We start from the raw sequence: 23,194 nt of genomic DNA, 5'->3' as shown, positions 1-23,194 counted from the left end.
TGGATTAATCACTGATGCCAGAAACTCTTTCTGTTGGTACTATTTTCACTCCCAAGATCCTTGGACATCTATGTACATATGTATATATGTGTTGAGTATCTGTGTAATTAAGGAATGACAATGAATGTATGAATTGGATTTCCAGCTTTCTAACACCCTGCTGCCTCTCAGAACCGTCAGGTGGTCATGTCCCTGCCACCGCCCACATGGGTCATCTGGATTTTTCAGCAACCAGTTTTGGTGAGACCCAGTGTTGGACATTGTGAGCATTTGGAGAGTGAACCAGCAGATGGGAGGTCTGTCTGTCTCTCTCCACCTCACAAAAGAAAACAAGTGGACACATGAGTTATCCACCTATCCAACACCACCACAAAGTTGTAAAAACAATAGCATCAACATTTGGTTTGATGTCATTTATTTCAATTAAGGACAACCTCTTTGAGTGTTCCGCTTGTCCTTGATTTTCTGGTGAAGCAATCAGAGTTGTGCACACACATTAGAGGAGACAATTTGGGTTTTTGTTCATTCAGTTTCATTATTGATGTTATGTGGTACTTGGTGGACTCTGCATTTTAGTCAGATTCTTCTGATTGCTGTTGCTCTTTTGAATGACAAGAGGATGAAAGGAAATTCAGGTCTTCTTTGTATGAATCTGAGCAAACTGAAGTGTTCTGTTGCACATCTTGTTCAGAACCTATATTGGAAGAGTAAGCTAGACATGTGTCTTGTTCTAAGCTTTGGGAGGAAGAAGGGTGGCAATCTGGCTTCATGTCTTCTGATTGCAAGTCCACTAGTTGTTGGTCTCTGTATTTCGTGTCTGCTAGTTGGTTATCTGTTATTTGCATCCTTTCTGTTTGTGTATCTTCTTTCATTGTAAATCTGAATAGAAAGTTTTGCTGGTTCTTATCTTGGTTTTGACTGTCTTGACACAGAAAATGCTGTGATTGCTGACCAAAGTAATATCTTTTCATGGTGTGCTGAGTCTGGTCTTCTTGTTGTAGAGCTTTCTGCTTCAGGGTTTCTTCCTCTAACTGATCTTGGGTTTGCCTGGCTTGGGGTTCCCAGTTTAGGGAAGGCTGCATTTCAAACTGCCATTCTTGTGTTTTCCAGTCTTTATTTTGCCAGTTGTTCTTTCTCCAGTCTTGATTCTGCTGATTAGAAGACTGCCAGTTCTGAGTTGTCCATTCTGGAGGTTGCTCTTCAAGAAATTGTGAGCCTGAGGGTGATCCGCACTGGTCTTCTGTGTGTCGACCCTGAGTTTGCTTCTTAGCAGCTAATTGATCTTCACTTTGCCTGTCACTGAATTGTTCTTTTGGGACTTGGTCCCCTTCCCTATCTGAGGACTGCCCCACCTTGGCCTGCTGATCCTCAGTTTGCTGCTCTGACAATTGCTCTGATGTCTGAGTATACTGGGTTTTCTTATCTACGGAATGTCTCCTTGGGAATAGCCAACCTTTGATTTGTTGGTCTATAGATTTTCGCTTTGCAGGTGGTGAGCCTTTAGATTGTAGTTCTAAAGAATGCCTCCTTGGGGACTGCTCCTCTTTGCTCTGCCAGTCTGAGGAATGCCGTCTTGAGGATTTCCTGCCATGAAGTTGCTCTAGAGATTTCCATCCTTGGGTTAGTTCCGACACTTCTGATTGAATGTCTTGATACAAAACTTGTGAAGATCGCTGCTTTTGAGCTTGTACGTTCTGTGGTTGATGATCTGGGGATTGCTCAGACAGCTGTTGTGTGCTAGAAATCTGCACATGTGTTGAAAGTGTTTGAAATGTCATGTCTTGAGAAGGTGTATTTTGTGACAATGTGTCTTGGGATGTGCTTTTAGTTACGTCTTGAAATGGCATGTTTTGGGTCAACTTGTCAAGGGATGATTTGCTTTGGGATTTTGAATTTTGGGACCATATATCTTGTGATGGCACAATTCCATATTGCATTTCTTCAGATATTATGTGCTGGGATGGTGTGTCTTGGGATGACTTAGTTGTAAGTTGCATGTCCTGGGATTTTGTGTCCTGGGATAGTTTGTCTATGGACGGTATATCTTGGAAGGGCAAGTCTTCAGATGTCAAGTCATAAGATTCTATTATATGGGATGGTGGAGAGTTATTGAGCAAGCCTTTTCCTGGTGTTTGTTGTACTATCAGAGCTTGGGATGGCAAATCATTTGGTGGAAAAGTTTGGGGATTTTGTACAGAATCAATTAGAAAATTTTTGATTGGTAAATCTTCATCCTTCAGCAACTGTAATTGCATTTGTGGGTGTTGTACTGAAGCATATTCAATCTCTTTATCTTTTTGTTGCCCGGTTGTAAAATCTGGCTGAGCATATATTATATCATCTGAGCTCTTTTTCTCAGTTGAGATCTTTTTCTCTAATATGGGAGACAATTTTTTTAATTTATTTTCTTCCCCTAAAAACTTAAATGATAGGGGAATATCTGGCACAGAACCAGAAGTTGTCTCATAATCATCTCTATCTGTTGGATGTGGTTGTGACGTGGGTGGGGAGCTAGAAGTAATCCTTGAGACTTTTAACTTGAAAAAAGCATAGCTTCCAAAGAAAACAATCTCTGTTTTTGTTGCATCCTCACTGATAGAATCATTTTGAAGCTCAAATTTTAGTTGAACATTTTCTTCTGGAGTAGCAGACTGTTCACTATTTTGAGTAATATCTGCAGGCAAGAAAAACACAACCTACAAAACCAAGGGGTGGGAGAAAAATTAGTATGACAGAATCATCTCCAATATTATTTATGTAGCCCCCCTGAACAGGTTTATCTATGACTAAATACAGTACACACACACATTATAGGAAATGACATTTAGTTAAGGAATCAAAACACAAGTGTAAATCTTGCCTTTATTATTATTTTCAATTGGTGTTATTTAAGGCAAGTTTTTATCTCTTATCTCAAATTTTGAACAGGTAATATAATTACTATTTCTTCACATATTGCTCCTATTATATTATAAAGCTTCTAAAATATTCTAAATTGCCCGGTCAAAATTCATGCATTCAGATTTAATCTATATTGATAGATTGACAGTTAGATGAAGCAACTATTAAGAATCAAAGCCAACCCCCAAGCTATAGGCAACTGCCAAAGTAGCCTTGTACCTAGGCAGGTGTTACACTGCTCAGAGAAAAGCCAATAGCTAGCAGGCATTTTGGGCATGGTTAATGTCAACTCTGTGTTAACTATACCAATGTACCAGCATAGTTGACTATTCTATTTTTTTTAAAGATCTGGGGTGAGGGAAGGAGGCAGAGTGCCCAGTATGCCACTGTGGGCCTACACCAGCCAAGGACATGAGTGGTAGTGGGGAGGTGTGCATTGGCAGGGTCTGGGGGACTGTGGATGGATCTGCATGTGGACCACTGAAATCTTGTTTGACATACATAAAAAAGATTTCTGGGAGTTTACGTGGACCAGGCCGTTGCACTTGCAGGTAATTTTTTTGATAATACTCCAAATAGGCCACATAGTCACTGGCAAGTGTCAGGGCTGGGGGCAGGTGAGTCCAGGCTGGGCCACAGCACTTGCCAGCATGTGAAAGAACTGAAGTTGGCAGTGGGCCTGGAAGGGAATTTTTAGGAATGCCCCATGCTAAGGCATGGTACCCACTGGTGTATGCAAGAGCCTGGGCTCAAGGCAGGCTAGATTGGGCTAGGCTGTAGCACCTGTTGGCAAATGTGAGCCAAATCTGGAGACAAGCCAGATAAGACTCCACTATGCAACATCACCCACTGGTAATGAGAGAGCCAGGTCTAGGGGCAGGCCAGGTTGAGCTAGGCTGTAGTACCCTTTGGTACATGTTAGGGCCAAGTCTGGAGGTGGGACATGCAAGAAGGTCTCAGGGAGCTCCCCAGGTAGGCTGTAGCAGCTGCCAACACAAGAAATTATAGGGTCTGGTGGGTGTGTCAGGCTACCAGTGCCTATGAAATGTAGGGCGGTTTGAGGGCTGGGCTAGGCTATAATACCTACTGGCACATATTAGAACTAGGTCAGGGAATGCACAAGGGCCTCACTAACTATGCTGTAGCACTCTTTGGTACAGATAGGAGGCAAGTATGGGTATAGGCTGAGCTGGGACACAGCACCTGTTGGCACATGGGCCTGGTTGGAGTTCTAGGGGGCTGCTCCAAGCAGGTCACAGTACCCACTAATAAACATTAACCAGGACTGGTGACCAGTTCAGTAGGGGCTCTTAGGAGTAGGCCCAATGGGTCCATTTTACCTGATCCCCAGTTTGGAAGAATACAACATGGACAGTTAGTTTGGCCTTTGGAAGGGGTCAAAAATGCAAGTAGAGAAAACAGTTAGTACAGAAACACAAAGATGTTTTTAAAGTTGTTTTATTACACCATTATTATATTATCTTGCTTCTCTAGATTTCATTTTTTGCACTCTGTGTATCAGCTACCATAGATCATGAAAAACATGATACTTGTCCTCTGGGGACAGGTTTATTTCACTAAGCAAAATAGTTGCAAAAGATAGGGTTTTATTCTATTTTATGGTTAGGTGACATTCCATGGACATACAGCAGACATGTGGATCAATGGAACAGAAAAGAAACCCCAGAAATACATCCGCCCAACTACAATTGGCTGACTTTTGACAAATGAGCTAAAAGCAGTCCATGGAAAGAGAATATGCAAAAATGATGCTGGAAAAATTGAATCTCCACATGCAGAAGTAAGAAATAAGATCCCGACCTTACTCTTTATATAAGAATTAATTCCAAATGGATCAAGATGCCAAATATGAGACCAGATACAGCCAATTATTAAGGGAAGATATTGGGGAAACTCTCCAATACCTTGGGCTATGCACAGACTTCTTGGAAAATACCCTCAAAGCTCCAGAAATCAAGGCAAAGAAAAAATGGGATTATATCGAGCTGAAAATTTCTGCACTGCCATGATGTCCTCATTAAAGTGAAAAAGCAATTGACAGAATGGGAGAAAACATTGCAACTGTTACACAATTAATATGCAGAATCTAGAAAGGGCTCAAGAAAGTCAACCATAACAACCAAATAAAATGCAGCTAAGATATGGACAATATAAACAGGCATTTTCCAGAGGCTGAAATTCAAACGTCCAACAGATATGAAAAATGCTCAAGATCACTAGCCATTAGGGAAATGCAGATAAAATCCACCTTGTGGTTTTTACCTCACCCCATTTAGAGTGGCTATCAAACAGAATCAGAAAGCAGTCATTGCTGGTGGGAATGTTGGGGGAGTGTTGGTGGGAATGTGAATTAGTGTCATCAATATGGAAGATAGATGGTGCCTCAGAAATCTGAAGACAGATCTACCATGTGACTCCCACATCCCACTCCTGGGAGTTTATCTGAATGAAGTGAAAGCAACATATGTGAGGGTTATCTGTACTCGCTTATTTGTAGCAGCTCAATTCACAATAGCTAAGAAAGGGAATCAACTGACGGCTGGTATTGTGGTACGAATATATACCATGGGGTACTTTGTTAGGCATCATATCCAATAGTGAAACAAGAAAATCTTTCTCCCTAAAATAAAAAAGGAAATAGAATGTCTAATTTCAACACTGGAATTCAGGATTACCAAGAAATTCTAGGTAGTTTCACTGACAAGAAAAAAAAAATAAACCCCTAATAAATTTAGAAATGATGAAACTATTTACAGACAATATGAACCTCCCAAAAGCTCAAAAATCTACAAGAAGGCTACTAGAGCTGGCAAAAGAATCCATGTAGGTTCAAGGTACAGAATAAAACTACAGATACCATTGATATTATTTATATTTGTTAGAACTCACTAAAACAGATGTATAGTAATGTTTTTAAATCACACTTCTTTAAAGTTAATTTAAAGCAAAGAAAGAAAAAGAAAAACCACCTAACAGAAGGTCTGGGTTGATTTTTGGGACTCGGGAGATATGCTAGCCCAGTTAGAATTGTGATACTATAGAGATTATTTAACCTCTTTGTAACTTAGTTCCTTCACATCTGAGAATTCTGTGGTCGTGCTAAGATTAAATAAGCTGATGCTCGCAGACTGTAACAATGACTGATGTAGTATTCAGTACTACATATTCAGTAAGTATAAACTAGTATTATAAATAATCAATAAGCATCAATGTTATTTCCTCTACTTCCTCAATGGTGAGGAAATTGTCCCAAGCTTTTTTTATGACCTGAGTAAAAACCTCCATTTGTGTCACATCTGAGTCACATTAAAGCTCCATTGTGTCACAGTACTATAAACTCTCATTGCATCTGATGGCTAACATATTTTGACAAAAAAAAAAATATCCTGTGACTGAACAGACATGGCTAGGGATAGACAATTGAGCCAGAAAGGAAAGCACAATTGTTTTAAAAGATAAGGTGAGTTTCAACTTTTAAACTTGCCTCCATCCCAACCTTCTTCAATTTTAGAGCTTTATTTCAGCATCCAAGCACACCTTCTTCTGATACTTCAAAAGTATGTAACTTTTGAATGTGCCAGAAGGAATACCTTCTTATACCAACATTAGACTCACCTCATTTGATCTCATCCAGCACTTGGCTCTAAGGGATGCGACACTCACAGAGATGCTGAGCTCTACTATGCTAATGATCAGTAAAATTGAAAGAATTCCCTGAAAATAAAAGGAAGAAATGACATTTGGAATGAAGCTATGTTCATTTGAAGATATATCTCCCAAACCTCTTATACTCAAATGCCAACTTTGGGTGCTTTTGTCATGGGATATTGCAAATTGTTCACCTTTATGTTTCTTTATTTCCTTCTTCCTTCTCTCTCTCACTCCCTTCCTCCCTTTCTTACTTTCCTCCTCCTCTTTTCTCCCTTACTTCCTTCCTTGTTTCCTTCCTTCCTTCCTTTCTCTCTTTTCTTTATTTTTTGAAATGGAGGGAGAGAAGGAGAGGCCCACTGGTTCACTTGTCATCAAAGACTGTATTGGCTGGGGCCGGAGTTGGAGCTACGCGGTGGGGAACAATCCAAGTCTCCCATGGGGATACTGTTTGACTATTTGAGCCATCATCTGCAATCTCTCGGTGTCTGTATTTGGAGGAATTTGTCATTGGAAGCAAGAGCAGATAATCTAACTTGGGCATTCTGATGCAAGATGGGTCTTCACTGCTGGGTCTAATACTTGACTCTGTGTTTTTATAAGGTCAGGGCAAACAAACTCCAAAGCTTATGGAGCCAGGAAACCATATTGAGCAAATCAAGGAGACAGTGGATAGTGACAAAATTAATAGTAAACAACTATCAATCAATTCCAGCACACTGTTGCCATGCAGGACTATGATCCCATGCTGAATATCCGTTTTTTCCTAAGTAAGCTGGATATCAGTGAATACTGAGATTATTTATGATGTTATTTATTCTCTTTTGTAAGTCAAATATAACATATCTTCAGTTTAAATACAGTTTGCAGTTTGCCATTTTTCTCACTCTGCTTTATGGGTAATGTTTGTAGTGAGAAGCGACATGGTTTATAGTATGATATGCAAAGAACATAAATTTTGGAGACAAAAATTTGGGTGCAACTGCGTTCAAGATCACACTTGACCTGAAGCATATAAGAGAGTCTGTCTGAGTCTCACTTTCCCTGAAACGCATTAGAAAGCTTGGATACTTAGCATTTCTTGGTAAGACTGAAATAGAAGATCTTACTCTATGCAGTATACTGGCTTCCATCACTGAATAAAATACACTTATTATATCCTTTGTGGAATTTACATAACAGTAGGGAAAACAGTAACAAATAGATGCTAATTTATTTTATTTTATGAAGTGCTATCAAGAAACACTGGGAAGAAATCAAGATGGAAGAATAGGGTAAGGGCACATTTAAATGGACGGAGAAGCATTAACCAGTATGAAGCAGAGAGAGCACATTCCAGAAAATAAGAGAGGACAGAACAACAGCAGAGAGGTACCCGGAGACTGACAGACACAGGAAAGCAGTGAAAACAATGATATGATGTTGCAGTGACTGATACCTCAGCAGAATTCAGCAAATGGTGATCTAAACTCCAACTGGCAGCTGGAACTCCACCAGCAATCAGGTGGGAAGGGACTTTGACTGGGAGCTTGGGAGGTGAACCCAGACAAAGAACTGCCCATCCTGCTGGTCTGTTTGATTTGACCAGGAGCAGAGTCAGAGCAGCAGATCAGAGACAAGCAGTGCAGGAACAGGGTGGATTTCACAACCCAGTCTGCCAACTAGAGCCATATTGGGTGCCATTTTGTTTAAGGAGGCAAGGAATATTGGACAGTATTGCATGTGCACTGAGCTGGGAGTGAACTCATTTCTGGCTCAACAAAGTGCAATAATGTGTCATTCTACAGGTTCCACCCAAGATATGTCCAGGTAGCCCTCAGACCTGATGGCCAACAGATCAAGTAGTGGCACATCAAACACCGTTTCTTAAAGTGTGGCAAAGAATTTAAGACTGCAGGGGACAACAATGTGCTGTGCATGTGCTGAACTTGATGAGAACTCACTGAGCTCAGTGTGTTGCACTGGGCCCAGAGGAAAATAATACTGACTATGGCATGTTATTGGTCAAAATAAGTCCATGTGGCTCTCAGACCCAACAGCCAAAAGGTTCCAGCAAGATTACCACCACCAACAACCCAGCTATATAGGACACCTGGTTTCTCCCTAATCCTGGGAACTTCTGTTTTCCTGGTAACATATTATTTTAATGTAACAATCCTCACAATGGCACTATCTATCAGGTAGGTGTTCATATTTTCTTCATTTCCTAGTTAAGTAAAACTGAGGCTCATAATGCATAAATCTTAGGCCAATGTCACAAACTTATTCCTGGCAAAACTAGGGTTAAAATCCAGGCTGGATGTCCTCTGAGCCATCTTAACCATCATCTCACAATGGACTTCACAACCACAAGTTCAGATGCTGATACAGTATTAACGACTGGAGTAAAAGGTAATCCATCAGGCTCTGGAACTTGATTTTAACTAGATTTTAAGAGGACACTTGGAGCACCTGCTTGGAAGTGTCTGGTGTTGGGTTCTGACTGCTCCCAATTCCAGCTGCCTGTCAGTGTGGACCCTGAGAGACACCAACTGATGGCCGCATTAGTGTTAGCTGGCCATGTGCACGATCCAGATTGAGGTTCCTATTTGCAGCTTCAGCCTGTCCACACACCAAGCATTTGCAGAAATTTAGAGAGTGAATCAATGAATGGGAACTATTACACTGTTGGTGGGAATGGAAACCTGTATAGCTATTGTGGAAGACAGTAGGGATTTCTCATATCTAAAAATAGATTTATACTATGATCTAGTCATTTCACTCCTGAAAATATACCCAAGAAAAATAAAATCAGCATATGATACTTAAAAGAGTTATCTGTATCCCTATGTCTATAGCAGTTAAAGGCACCATAGCTCATTTGATCAACCTAAAATTTTTTTTTAACTAATGACTGGATAAAATAAAGTATCTATATACTACAGAGGACTACTCAGCTATAAAAAGAATGAAATTCTATTTTTTGCGACCAAATAGATGTCACTGGAGGCCATTAAGCTTAGTGAAACAAGTCAGACTCCAAAAGACCCGTGTCACATGTTTTCTTGAATTTATGATAATTGATGTAGAAAGCATGAAAACTTTAATGTATACAAGTAAAACTGACATTTTGGTATTTCATTCCTGTTTTTAGCCCTTGTCTGCATTCTTCCTGAACAATGAGCTTTCGCCTTTTTATTTGTCGAAGTCTTTACTTAGTGGAGCATTAAGCTGTGACTATAACGTAAGTTAATAATGTTATGGCAAAAAGGGTAGAATAAATAAAGAAGAAAGGAAGAAGGGAAGAGAGGCTAGAAGGATGGAGCGAGGTGGTTTCATTAGAGCATCAGAATTGTGTCTATGAGTTATATGTAATCTAGTCTGTATATTAATAAACATAAATGGTTAAAAATAAGTTTATGAATCATTATGTCACAGAGACATTTCAGATAAGAATACACACACGTGTGAGTACAAAATAAAGACCACTTACCATGAGCATTATTCTACCTAAGGCACATACGCCTTCAAAGGAAGGCTGGTAGTTTTGGCAGAATCTGTGTTGCTTTGGATAGCTTAGGATAGTGAGAGCAATCCCGGCTACTGCAACCAGGCAGCTGATAACATGTACAGTTGTGATGCCAAGTCCCTGGAAAACAGTTTGAACAAGCAATAACATCAGCGAAACATAAAACAAATTTCTAAGAAATTCTTTGTACCTGTATTTGTCCAGATGCCTCCCCGTGATGAAGCGCTTCATCAGGTCAGTATGATTGCAAAGCTCGTTATTTCAAATCTTGATTGGTCAAAATCAGAAGATAAACCAAACATTTCAAATGGCCCAAGGAAAGCCTAAGGTTAATGTTAAAGATAGTGTTCATTTTATCTCAATGCACTGTTGTGCATGATCAAGAAACACAATGGTGAGTTGGAAAATATTTTGATTTGGAAATTAGACCCGAGTCTGAGTCCTGTTTTCCCTCGGGACGTGTATAAACTACTCAATCTTGTTAGATTTCAATTTCTGCCTCTAAATGATGAGTAACATCACTTAACTTTGGAAATTTTATTCATTTGATTATTTGTTTATTAATAAAAATTGAATGGGCCTGCTGCAGTGGCCCAGTGGATAAAGTCCTCACCTTGAACGTACCAGAATCCCATACGAGCACCAGTTCTAATGCCAGCAGCCCCGCTTTCCATCCAACTCCCTGCTTGTGGCCTGGGAAAGCAGTTGAGGATGGCCCAAAGCCTTGGGACCCTGTGCCTGCATGGGAGACCTGGAAGAGGCTCCGGGCTCCTGACTTTGGATTGGCTCAGCACCGGTCGTTGTGCTCACTTGGGGAGTGAATCATCAGACAGAAGGTCTTCCTCTCTGTCTCTCCTCCTCTCTGTATACCTGACTTTGTAATAAAAATAAATCCATCTTAATAAAAAATAAAGATTGAGTGATCACCACATATATGTTGGACACCACATCAGGTCCTGTAGATACTAAGGTGGAAAAGAAGCAATAATAGCCTGTGTTGTGCGGCTTGGATTCATTCTCTGAGAAGACTCACACAGTGTGTCCTCTCTTGAACTCACTGTTCCCACAAGAAAGGCGTAGGAAGCTCAGATCAACCCAACAATTTCCTTTATTCATATCTGTTGATTGCTGAGGATGTAGATATTACTAAGTTTCTTTGAATGCAAGGGGGAGCATATTTTTTTCTTCATTTTTACTCTCAGCACTGGTATTGATTTAAAAAAAGACCTTATGTGTCAATCAGTCGCTTATATATTGTACTTTTTATTGTTATGTCTGTTGTGGAAGGAAGGACACACACATTGATGGATACATTATACAGCCTGTGGCACTACCCTTCCTGTGGCAGTGGGAGGCGATGTGTGGCAGGACCTAGAAGTTTACGTCTGACCTCATGTTTACCTTAAACCCAAATCTTTACCGACTGAAGGTGCAGAGAACCGTACAGAAAAGACATTCTTCTCAATCTTAAATTTTTGCTCGCCAAAGGAACTGCTTTGATTCCCATTCGGACACTTGTTAAACTAAGTTGTCCAGGTGAGCACTACTTCATGGAAATGGCGCCTTACAAAGAAACATGCCTGGCCTTAGGCTTGCTGACTGTCATCCCAGGTTTCCAATATGGACTTGACGTTTGTTGTTATCCCCTCTACAAAGGAACGGGGTTCGCTGACCAAGTGAGTGTGAGCACTCCTGCGGCTATTGGGAGAGCGATGACAGGACCCTGTCATGGGGTGCTCGGTTTAGTGCTTTTGCATGTTTGACACTTTCTTTCTCCATTGGTCCAGCTCTCAGTGGTCCACGGTAGAACAGTCTTAATCTTAATGCGTTTCTCAGCCCTGAGAGCACATTAATACAGAGCAAGCAGTTGCGTCTCTACTCCCCGCATTTATTTCCATAGGTAGAGATGGGGACCTCCCCCTGGCACTTCTCCCTAGCTTGTAACTATCTCTATAGCATACTGGTAGAGGACTCTTAGAACCACAGAATTAAAGTGAATTGGAGAGACAAGCTACACCTCCAGAACTTTAAACAATATCAGAGCATACAAAAACAATTAAGTGTTAGCATAGTTCACAGGCACCATCTGATTAAATCCACAAACTAACAGAAGTGGGTGTTTTTCTCATCAGGTTGGCACAGCAGCGAGTGGCAACATTGGTTAAAAGGGTTCAGCTCTGACTACAGCAGGATCCCTCAGTCTTGGCCCTGAAGCCCATTTTTGATCAGAGGATTTGTTTTTTGTTTTGTTTTGTTTTGTTTTTTAATGACAATGCAGAATCATGTTGCATGCATGTTAGGATGCTTAGAAACAGCCCTGGGACCTATTTGATGTCAACAGAACCCCTCCCACCCCCACTCAACTGTGACCAGGCACAGTATCTTCAAAAACTGTTCATCCTCCCTGGGTAGAAATGGAGGTACAACATCACCCCTTAGTTAAGAATCAATGAATTAGAGAGATGTGAAAATGGCTTAAATTGAGTAACTTCCTGAGTGTTCTTAATAGAAAAATAGAAGTCAGTGTCAACACGTCAGAGAAACTGACAAACAAGAATGATGCAAACTGCAAATTGGAGATTTTCCTGGGCTCATTCCTTACTGAAGGCTTTATAGGCAATGAGATATGAGGAAAACAGAAGAATTTTGTTTATCTAGAAACTGCAAAAGGTACTTACCAGAAGTTTTTTTGATTTGTCAGTTATTGTGAGGCATCCTGCAAGAAGAAACTGAAAAGACAAAACAGAAATGAACACAGGATGTGATTAGCTCATTTAAAATCTAATCGTCTTTGGATTAACCAGCTGTGAATCTCCCAGACCTCCCAGTCTCTCTGTTGTGGACATTCAGGAAGGTTCTGTACTGTTATGTGCTAACAATATAAGAAGAAACACTCTGCTACACTTGCTCAAAACGTAGACAATTCTGATAGGGCCGTCTGAGGAAGTAAAGCCTATTTTCAAGGTTCTTAAAATACCATCCGGGTGTTTGGCCCAGCAGGGCTCCAAAGAGAGATGCCTGGGATCTAGCCCCGGGAGGAGAAATGCCTTACCCTCCTGAAGCCTGACATGGTGATGGAATTTGATGTAGCCATCCCAGTCACTTCTTTTCTGGCACCATAATGAGCCTAGTACCAGCCATGGGGAAGGAGGACTGTGACATTCCATGTGTAGCCCATTTGTGCTGGGAATAGGAAACTCCTCTGTGGAAACTGACTTTGCACTTTGGGGACATTGAAGTCTTGGAGACTTTGTTTTTCTTCCTCCACCCCACCCCCATTGTATTCCATGCCTACTGTCACCTTACATATCAATGTACATATATGTAAATCCACCATTTTTAAATATTATTTTCCATGATTCTTTTTTCATGATGCAGTTCTATAGATAGAGGGATTCCCTCTCTTCTCCCCCCTTTTCTCCCTCCCTGTTCTCAGTGTTTTCCCCCACATTACCACAGTAGTATAATCCTTGAGCAGCAGTCACAGGTCCAATATTCTGCTATTTAAATTTATTATGACAATGTAGGTACAAGCAATGGAAGAAAACCTTATTGTCAAGGTATGTTTAAGTTTCATTGAGAGTTCTCTTATTCAGGATTACAGATGCATACTGCTACGTATCTTCACTTCCCAGCACGGTACTCTCCACTATATAGTTCATCTATGATGATAAATACATGTTCACCTACATATGTATTTATCAGGTATTTTGCATAAACATTGCCATATCTCAGGAAGAACATGTGATGTTTGTCCTTTTGGAATTGGCTTATTTCAATGAGCGTAATGGTCTCCAGTGGGTATAATTTTGTTACAAATGGTGTAGTTTTATTCTTTTTAACGATTGCATAGTACTCCATGAAGTAGATTAACCACAGTTTTTTCCAGTTCTCTTAGACAAGCATCTGTGTTGTTTCGACATCTATGCTATTCTGTGTTGTGTTGCCATAAATGTAGAGTCTCATATGCAACTTGTTTTTCCTCATATGCAACTTTCACATCGTTTGGATATATTCCCAGGAGTGGTATAGTTGAGTCATATGGTAAATCCACTTTCAATTGTTTGAGCACTTTCCAAACTGACTTCCATAGTGGCTGCACTTGCTTGCACTTTTTTTCTTCCCGACATCTAAGTCAACAGGTGTTGCTAGTATATCTTTGAATGTAGGCCAGTTTCACTGAAATCAGGTGGAATCTCAGTGTGGCTTTTATTTGTATTTCCCTGATAGCTAGAGAGCCGGAACATTTTTTCATGTCTATTAACCCTTTAAATTTGTTCTTTTGAAAAATGTCTGCCCATTTCTTTTGCCCATTTTTTAATGTTTTGCTGTCATTGAGTTTCTGGAGCCCTTTGTAAATCCTGAATATTAGAGTATCCTATGTGTTATGTAGTATGCAAATATTTTTGCCCATTCTCTTGGTTGCTTCTTCACTTTGTTGACCATTTCCTTTGCTGTACAGAAGCTTCTTAGTTTGATGTAGTCCCTTTTGTTAATTTTGGTTTTGACTACCTATGATTTTGGTGACCTTACTAAGAAGTCTTTACTAATGCCTTTATGTTGTAGAGTGCTTCCTATATTTCCTACAATAGTTTGATAGTTTCTGGGTAAAGCTTTGGATCCTTGATCCATTTGGAGCTGATTTTTGTATATGGTGACAAATGTGTATGTGTGTGTGGGGGGGGGTCTTTTTCTTACCTCTACATGTTGCTATCCAGTTGTCTCAATAACATTTGTTAAAGAGATCAAACATTTTTCCTGGATTATTTTCAGTTCTCTATATAAAGATTAGCTGGTTATACACGTATGGCCTCCCTTCTGTGGTTTCTTTTCTGTTCTATTGATGTTCTCTGATTCTGTACCAATACCAGACTGTTTTGATGACTACTGCTCTGTAGTATGTTTTGAGGTCTGGAATTGTGATTCCAACTTGATTTTCATTCTTTAGGATAACTTTGGCTATTCGTGGTCTCTTATGTTTCCAGATGAATTATATTGTTTTCCTATTTCTGAGAAGAATGTTGTAGAAGTTTTGATGGGGATCACATTATGACTTCCAGTAATATGGACATTTTGATGATGTTGATCCTGTGGATCCAGAACATGGTAAATTTCTTCATCTGTTAGTGTCTTTTTCTATTTCTGTTTTTAATGCTTTGTAATTTAAACAGAGAGGTCTTCCATATCTTCCTTAGGTTTATTCCCAGATATTTAAGATTCTTTTCTGCTATTTTTTTTAAGATTTATTTTTATTATTTTTTTATTGGAAAGGTGGATATACAGAGAGGAGAGACAGAGAGGAAGATCTTCCGTCCAATGATTCACTCCCCAAGTTAGTGCAACGGGCTGAAACTATGCCGATCCGAAGCCAGGAGCCTCTTCTGGGTCTCCCACGCGGGTACAGGGTCCCAAAGCTTTGGGCGGTCCTCGACTGCTTTCCCAGGCCACAGACAGGGAGCTGGATGGGAAGCGGGGCTGCCGGGATAGAACCAGCGCCCATATGGGATCCCGGGCGTGCAAGGCCCTTAACCACTTGCGCCACCGCGCCGGGCCCCTTTTCTGCTATTTTAAAAAGGACTGTAGTTGTAAGTTCTTTCTCAGCCACAGAGTTGTTTTGTTTACTAGAACTATCAATTTATGAGCAGTGATTTTGTCCTCTGATACACTGCCAAACTCTCTTATGAATTGCAATAGTTTCTTGATGTATTTATTTTGGTTCTCCTATGCATCGAGTAATGTCGTCTGCCAACAGGGATTAGTTTAAATCTTATTTCTAATTTGAATTCCTTCAACTTCTTTTTCTTACCTAATAGTGCTAGAGAAGACGTCCAACACCATGCTGAAGAGCAGTGGTGAAAGTTGACATCTTTGTTCTGATCCAGATCTTAGTTTAAAAAAACTTCCAGTATTTTCCCCATTGAGTATGAATTTGACAACTGGATTGTGTTGTAGAATGCTCCTTCTGTGCCTGTCTTGCTTAAGATTTTTAGCATGAAGTGATGTTGGATTTTGTAAAATAACTTCTCTGCATCTATTGAGTTGATTATATGGCTTTATTCTTCATTTTGTTGATGCAGTGAATTACATTGGTAGATTTGAGTATATTAAATTGTGCCTGTATTCCAGGAATATATCCATCTAGTGTGAGTTAATTATCTGCCTGATGTGTTAGATTTTGTTGGCCAATATTTTGCTGAAATTTTTTGCATCTATGTTCAAAAGAGATAAAGGTTTGTAGTTCTCTTTCTCTGTTATGTCTCTATTGGGTTTTGATATTAAGGTGATGTTGGCTTCATAAAAATCAGTTTGATTGGGTTTCCTCCATTTCTATTTTTTGAATAGCTTGTGGAGGATTGGGGTAAGTTCTTGAAACATTTGGTAGAATTCAGGAGTGAAGCCGTCTGGTCTTGGGCTCTTCTTTGTTCGGATTTAATAACTGATTCAATTTCCATCCTGGTTATAGGTCTATTGAGATTTTTAATTACCTCATGACTCAATTTTGGTAAATTTGCATCCAAATATATATCCATTTATTTTAGGTCTTCTCATTTGTTGGCTTGCAATAGTTGCTGATTTTTTTTTTATTATTTATGTCTGAGGTATCCATTGTTATACTCCTTTTTTAAAAAAAAAACTTCAATTCCATTGATTTGTACCTTTCCCCTCTCTCTTTTTTATTTAGTTGGGCTAGTGGAGAATCTATTTCAAGAATTTTTTTTCAATTCCTCTTTGATTCCTTCTATAACTCATTGTTCAGTTAACAGCATGTTCTTAAGCCTCCAAGAATTTGCATGTCTTCTGGGGTATTTTGACATGTTGGTCTCCAGTTTCACTTCATGATGGTCTGAGAAGATGCACACCATAATTTTGATTTTTCAAATTTGCTGAGGCTTATTTTGTAGCTGATAATGCAATCAGTCCTGAAGATGAGCCCATGTACTGGTGAAAGATAAAATGGTGTATTCTGTGTCTGTAGGTTAAAAGATTGTATGGATACCAATTAAGTTCATTTGCTCTATTGTCTGAAGGAGCTCTGTTGTTCCCTTGCTGAGTTTCTATCTCATTGATCTGGCCATTGATGTTAGTGGGCTATTAATGGACAACACACACACACACACACACACACACTATTATTGTATTGGAGTCTATTTCTCTATTTAATTCCATCAATATTTGTTTCACATAGATAGGTGCTCTGGCATTTGATGCATATGCATTTATAATGGTGATTTTTTTTTTCTTGTTGAATGAATCCCTGAATAATGATGTGCTGTGGTAAGGATTGCTTTTGGTCAATTTTTTTCCAAGTTTGTATTTTGTTTCCCAATTCTTTTTCCACAGTAGGAAGTTCTCAGTTATTATTTTACTGAGCATGTCTTTTACCCTGTTTCCCTTTCCATGCCTTCAGGAACTCCCATAACTCTAATGTTGGGCCTTCTGATGGTGTCAATTCTTGGATATTTTTCTTTGCTTGATTCAGTTCTTCTTTCAGCATTCTGACTGTTTCAGTATGATTGCAGAAGGTGTCTTCCAGTTCTGAGATTCTTTCTCCTGCCTCATTCATTCTATTATTGAGGTTTTGCATTGAATTTTGTTGTTGTTGTTGTTCAGAAGTCATCCTTATTGTAATACTTTTACTTTGCAGAGATATATCAAATTTTATTTCTTTTTTAGGTTCAGTTTTTTAATTTTTAAATTTTTAATTATGATGATTATTATTTTATGATACAGTTCCATAGGCTCCTGATATTTCCCTTATCCCAACCCCAATTCCCACCCCCACCTAGTTCCTCTATATCATTACTAAAGTATAGTTCTTCATACACAGTCATATGTCCATCATTGCAAGCATGGACAATGGCAGAGAGTCCAGCATCCTATTGTCAAAATATAGTGAATAGTTTCAATGTAAGTTTATCTTTGTCTGGAAGTAGAAATGCATACTACGTTGTATCCTCACATCTGGATATGTTAGTCTCCCTTTCACAGCTACTATACATCCCCCTCAAATGAAAAGTCATATTACAAAATCAAAAATAGGAAAAAAAATAGAAATTTACAATGCCATTAAGTTAAATCACATGTTAGTAGATATAGCAGTCTCCATTGACTTTTTAAATTGCTTTGTTGTATTATTGCTCTCTAATAATTCAGCTTGAGTTTGTTTTAATGTTGCTATTTCCTATGTCATGTATTCCTTAAGTTCCTTGAATTCCTGTATGTGCTTCTGGTTGTTTTTTAAGGAGTTTTATAATAATTTTTGAAAATTGTTTATCTGCCCATGCCTCAATGTCTTTCTCAGTTAACTCTGAGGTTAACATAATCTGTTACTCCCTTTCTGGAACTTCTCAGCTAATCTGTCTCTGTCCATTTTAACACATCTTTACCCTATTTCATCATCTTGCTTTCCCAACTCCAAGGTCTTGAAGTCTAAGGACCTCATATTTACAATTAGAAGTTGGGAAGTTATCTTTGATGCCTGCTTCTGCCTCATTCACAACATTAGATCTCCAAATCCTATCAGTTCTATGCCTAACTATTCCTCAATGGTGTACTGTTCTCTCTACCTCTGTATTCATTACTAAACTCATTGATTGATTCTGTCATTCACTGAATCATCCATTAATTTAGGCATAAAATGCTTTTGTGTTCTGAGGATATAAAATCAGGTTAAACAGGCAATATAGTCACCCTTTTGTGAGTACATGTTTTAGTAGAGGGAGGGCTAAGAAATAATCTCTTAAGTATCAGTAACATTCGAAGCCAAAGCTGTGAAGGATTGGATGGAAATAGTCCTGGACTGAGTATTATATTTAAGACTCTATTATTACTTAACTAAGTGACACTCATTAAATTGTTTCTGATAACAAGAATGGAATTGTTTGTAAAAGATGTGAGAGTCCTCCTTAAGCTATGAAAATATATGACTTTATCAGTGTTAGCTAGACATACTTAAATCAGTGTCTGATCCCAAACTTACTCTTTCTATTGGCAAAGGAGAAAGCAGGATAGTTGTCCATTTAATTCCCACAAAGGCAGTAAGGAGCAGAGAACTTGCTGCACATACCAGGGCTTCAGGGACTTTGAAGTGCAGCAAATCTGGGAACACTTTCTACTATGAATACAGAAGTGCAGTGACCCAACAGAATTGTGTATTTTGCTGTGGGGGGGGGACCTTTATGTGATTTCTTGGGAGGAAGGGTCATATTTATGGAATTTATTATTCTAAGACATGTGGCAATTCAAAGCAGGTTTCACAGCAATTCTTCAAGAGCTAATAAAGAGTACTCACGATCAGTGCTCCCCAGAATGGGTATCCTGTGAGGAAGACGACAGGGAATTCAATGGAGAAACTGATATAACTAAGTAGAAATATAATCCCAATGCCCAAGATGCTCAGAGCAAGCAGGATCTGGACAGCCTGCGGGAGAGAAAGCAGTGCACAAGGTTAGAGATGCCCCCGTCCTGGGGATGCTCTATGTGCATGACACACTCTCCCCTCAACCCAAGTGCCCTCCTCTTCCACCTGCCATCCGTGACTGTCAAGAAGCTCAGTTCAAGTGTGCTTTTCCCCTTCATCACTTTCCTGAGTCTATTAGGCTCCAACCCTTCATTTCTTATCTTTATGGTTTTCTATATTCCCTGGTATTACCAATTTGCCTTATATCAGACAAAATACAGTAATAGTCATCCTATCAATTGTAAGTTTCTAAGGATAGGAACTACACTGTATTATCTAGCATACATTTCTGTGCTCTACAATAAGCATCGTAGCTCATTGGAGATACACCCTTGAGCATTTACTCTCATGAGGGAGTTGGCTGTAAAAGCTTTTAGTCACTAGTTAGGACAACCATTTCCCATCGACCTATTCAGTGTCTGCCTCCAGATCCCAGTTTCAGATCCCTGCTGATGTAGACCTTGTGAGGCAGCAGTGATGGTTCAAGTACTTGGGAATATGCCATCACGTGGTAGACCTGGACTGCACTTCCAACTCCAGTTGTTATGAGCGTTTGAGGAGTGAACCATTGGTTAGAAAAACTCACAGTGTATCTTCCTCTCCATTTTCCTGCCTATCACATGAAAAAAATTGAGTTGGGCCCAACGAGTCACTGTTTCTCTGCATCCTGGATCCCATGAGAGACTTCATCAGCATATCCACCTTTTCACTGTGAGATGTTCAGTACAATATCCTTACTTTGCCAGCAAGTACAACACTATCAGATGCTCAAATAAGTGGAGCCACCTGGTCTTGGATTGTAAACTTAAAAAACCATGAACCAAATAAATCACTTTCTTTCATAAATTGCTTAAGTAATTGCTCATCATAATAATAAAAATCCAGATACTATACCCACCTCTCCTGTTTTCCTCATTTGAAAGTCATCCCTCCAGACCTACATGGGTTGTGGTGGTAGTTCAAGGATGCCTGAGTATACCAAATTCTTTGGATGCAAATCGCATTGAAAATGTCATGACATTTCTGTATAGTTTGTGCACAATGTCCTGTCTATTTAATATTTTCAGATTACTTATAACACCTAATACAGAGTAAATGCTCTGTAGATCATTGTCAGCTTATACTGTTTAGGATATAATGGCAAGAGAAGAGGTCTGCACATATTCTGTGCAAAGGCAGTTTTTTTTTTTAAAAAAAAAGGTTTTTTATTATTGTTATTTATTTTTATTGCAGAGTTAGGTATACAGAGAGGAAGAGAGACAGAGAGGAAGATCTTTCATCCGACGACTCACTCCCCAAGTGACCGCAACGGCCGGTGCTGCGCCTATCTGAAGGCAAGAGCCAGTAACTTCCTCCGGGTATCCCACACGGGTGCAGGGTCCTAAGGCTTTGGGCCGTCCTCGACTGCTTTCCCAGGCCACAGAGAGCTGGATGGGAAGTAGAGCTGCCAAGATTAGAACCGGTGCCCAAATGGGATCCAGGGTGTTCAAGGTGAGGACTTTAGCTGCTAGGTCATCGTGCCGGGCCCCAAAGGCAGTGTTTTAACATCATCCACCAAGGAATGATTGGTTGAATCTGTGTGTGTGTGTGTGCGTGTGTGTGTGTGGTGAACAGATATGGAGGGGCAACTGTAGCAGCTTTTAGAATCAAGTGTGGAGAGACTGAGGTGAGGTTTAAGCTGTCAATTTATCCAAAGGCCTTCCTCGAGAGGCAGATAACCCAAAGTTGCTTTCCTCCTCTTTCTACAGGCGTACAGGGCCAGTGACTCTTCTCTGATGTGTCCCTGAGCCACACCTTTGTGGCACCATACCACAGGAGTGATTTTACTGTGATGTCAAGCCTGGGAATTGTTTATGTAACTCTTTCCTACATATATTAAAAATAATAAATAATGCTTACTATCTCTTCACTATGTAAGCTTAGATAGAGTTTTCAAAGAACGATTGGGTGAAATATCACAAAGGAAACATTAAACATCTTGAATGTCTTTTTAAGTCTGAAGGAGTTTCTACCAGACACTGAAGTCACCTTCTCAATGAGATGTCTAGAAGTTTTATGCCAGTTTCATGTTTCTCCTCTCCTGGATACATGGATACATAACTAGTTTTCTTCCCTCCAGGAACACTTGCAACAGGAAAGGACTTACCCCCAAGACTTTGGGTTCTCCCCTCAGCAGGTCCAGCAGAGTACTGTGAGGTCTGTAGGGAAACGCAGTCAATACAGTCTGTGATGGTTTCAAGGCAATGGCTCTTTTCGCCTCGGTTGATAACTCCATGACTCAGTGGTAGAACTCCATTAAGAGAATCAGCGTGTGAAGATTGCAGTGAAGATCATGGTCTGTTTCTCCACCAGTGTTACATGGAGCCCTTAGCTATTGCTGCACTCAGCACTAGAACCACAGAACCACAGTCATGAGTCATAGAATCGTAGAATTCTAGAGCCCACCCAGCTGCCTGGTGAGAGGCGAAGTCATCTAGAAGACTAATACTCCTCTGCATCCATTTATCAACTCGAAGTCAAAATCAAAAGATGGTGTTTACGAAACAAAGTCCCTGCATCTATGCTTACCAGACCTTAAGGAACTCAAAATTATAGAATAATGACTATAATCATGGCACTGTAGAAGTGGCTTATTTTGACACAAAGGAGTATTTGTCCTTTCAACAATTCAATAGAGCTGAAGCAGAGAGCATAAATGTTAAATGGCAGGGAAAAGAAGCAAACTCCACTAGCTTGTCTCCAGGTATGGTTGTTCTTACTGGAACGTGCTCCCCTTCTCTTTCCAAAAGAGTTTTCCACTTTGAGCTGAGGACTTGTCTGACATTGTTTAATCATATGTCTTTATAGCAAAAAAAATCAGTAGTTAATTTTTCATTTTATTTCATTTCATGATAGTATCAACTATATCTTGATAAATTACTAAATTCTTTATTGACTGTATAGGTCTCTATACAGTCTCTATTCTATGGTGTACATCTATGGAGTATAATGTGCTGTTTTGGTAAATGTTAAATGATTTCACAACCAACCTCATTAACATATAATATATGTATGTAAGAGAAAGATGAGAAAATTTAGAATTTTAGTACACCAAAGATAGCGTCACTTAAACAGAGGATGTTTTAGACTGCAGTCAGATAAGCAAAACTAATTCTTGGTTAAATAAATATTAATTAAAGCAAATTTTCAAGTTAGTCCTTTATGTTCCTATAAAAATTATGACTTTAACCACTAAGTTATGAAGGTACATGGCTACACAAAGCCTCAAAGAGTGTTTATAAATATTTCCTTCAGAATTTCGTAGTTTTTGACAATCATGATCTTTTAACTGTTGGCTCTACTGGCATTTTGGGCCCAGTTATTCTCTGGAGAAACTTTCTATTGTAAAAACATGTAGCAGCACCTCTGGCCTCTACTGCTAGATGCTAGCACAACTTCCAGAATTGCATTGAATAGCAATGGCCAGAGTGAGTGTCCTGGTCTGGTTCTGGACCTTAATGGAAACGCTCCCATCTTCTCTCCATTTGTTCATTCTTATCATTCCACATCTTTTAGTAGGAGAATTTAGGCCATTTACCTTCTAAGCTGTAATTGATAAGTAATGACTTTGGCCCTGCCAATTCCCACAAATGCTTGATTTGGATTTACTTCATATG

At 39.5% G+C, this 23,194-nt stretch overlaps 1 protein-coding gene across 1 annotated transcript; it reads right to left on the bottom strand.

The window, feature by feature from the left end:
• Window positions 1-405: 405 nt before the first annotated feature.
• On the bottom strand, window positions 406-21,926 carry MS4A14 (membrane spanning 4-domains A14). Its single transcript, XM_041004153.1, has 6 exons — window positions 21,685-21,926; window positions 19,371-19,499; window positions 12,757-12,807; window positions 10,043-10,198; window positions 6,538-6,636; window positions 406-2,696 (listed from the first exon to the last, which is right to left on the bottom strand). The coding sequence occupies exons 1-6, from the start codon at window positions 21,811-21,813 to the stop codon at window positions 573-575; spliced, it is 2,688 nt and encodes an 895-aa protein (XP_040860087.1). The 5' UTR covers window positions 21,814-21,926; the 3' UTR covers window positions 406-572.
• Between the last annotated feature and the right edge of the window lie 1,268 nt (window positions 21,927-23,194).

The sequence above is a fragment of the Ochotona curzoniae genome, unplaced genomic scaffold (genome assembly GCF_017591425.1).
Source record: "Ochotona curzoniae isolate NIBS_2020 unplaced genomic scaffold, NIBS_Ocur_1.0 scaffold_3171, whole genome shotgun sequence".
Lineage (NCBI taxonomy): Eukaryota > Metazoa > Chordata > Mammalia > Lagomorpha > Ochotonidae > Ochotona > Ochotona curzoniae.
Note: the sequence above shows the minus strand (reverse complement) of the source record. Positions and strands in the feature narration are given on the sequence as shown.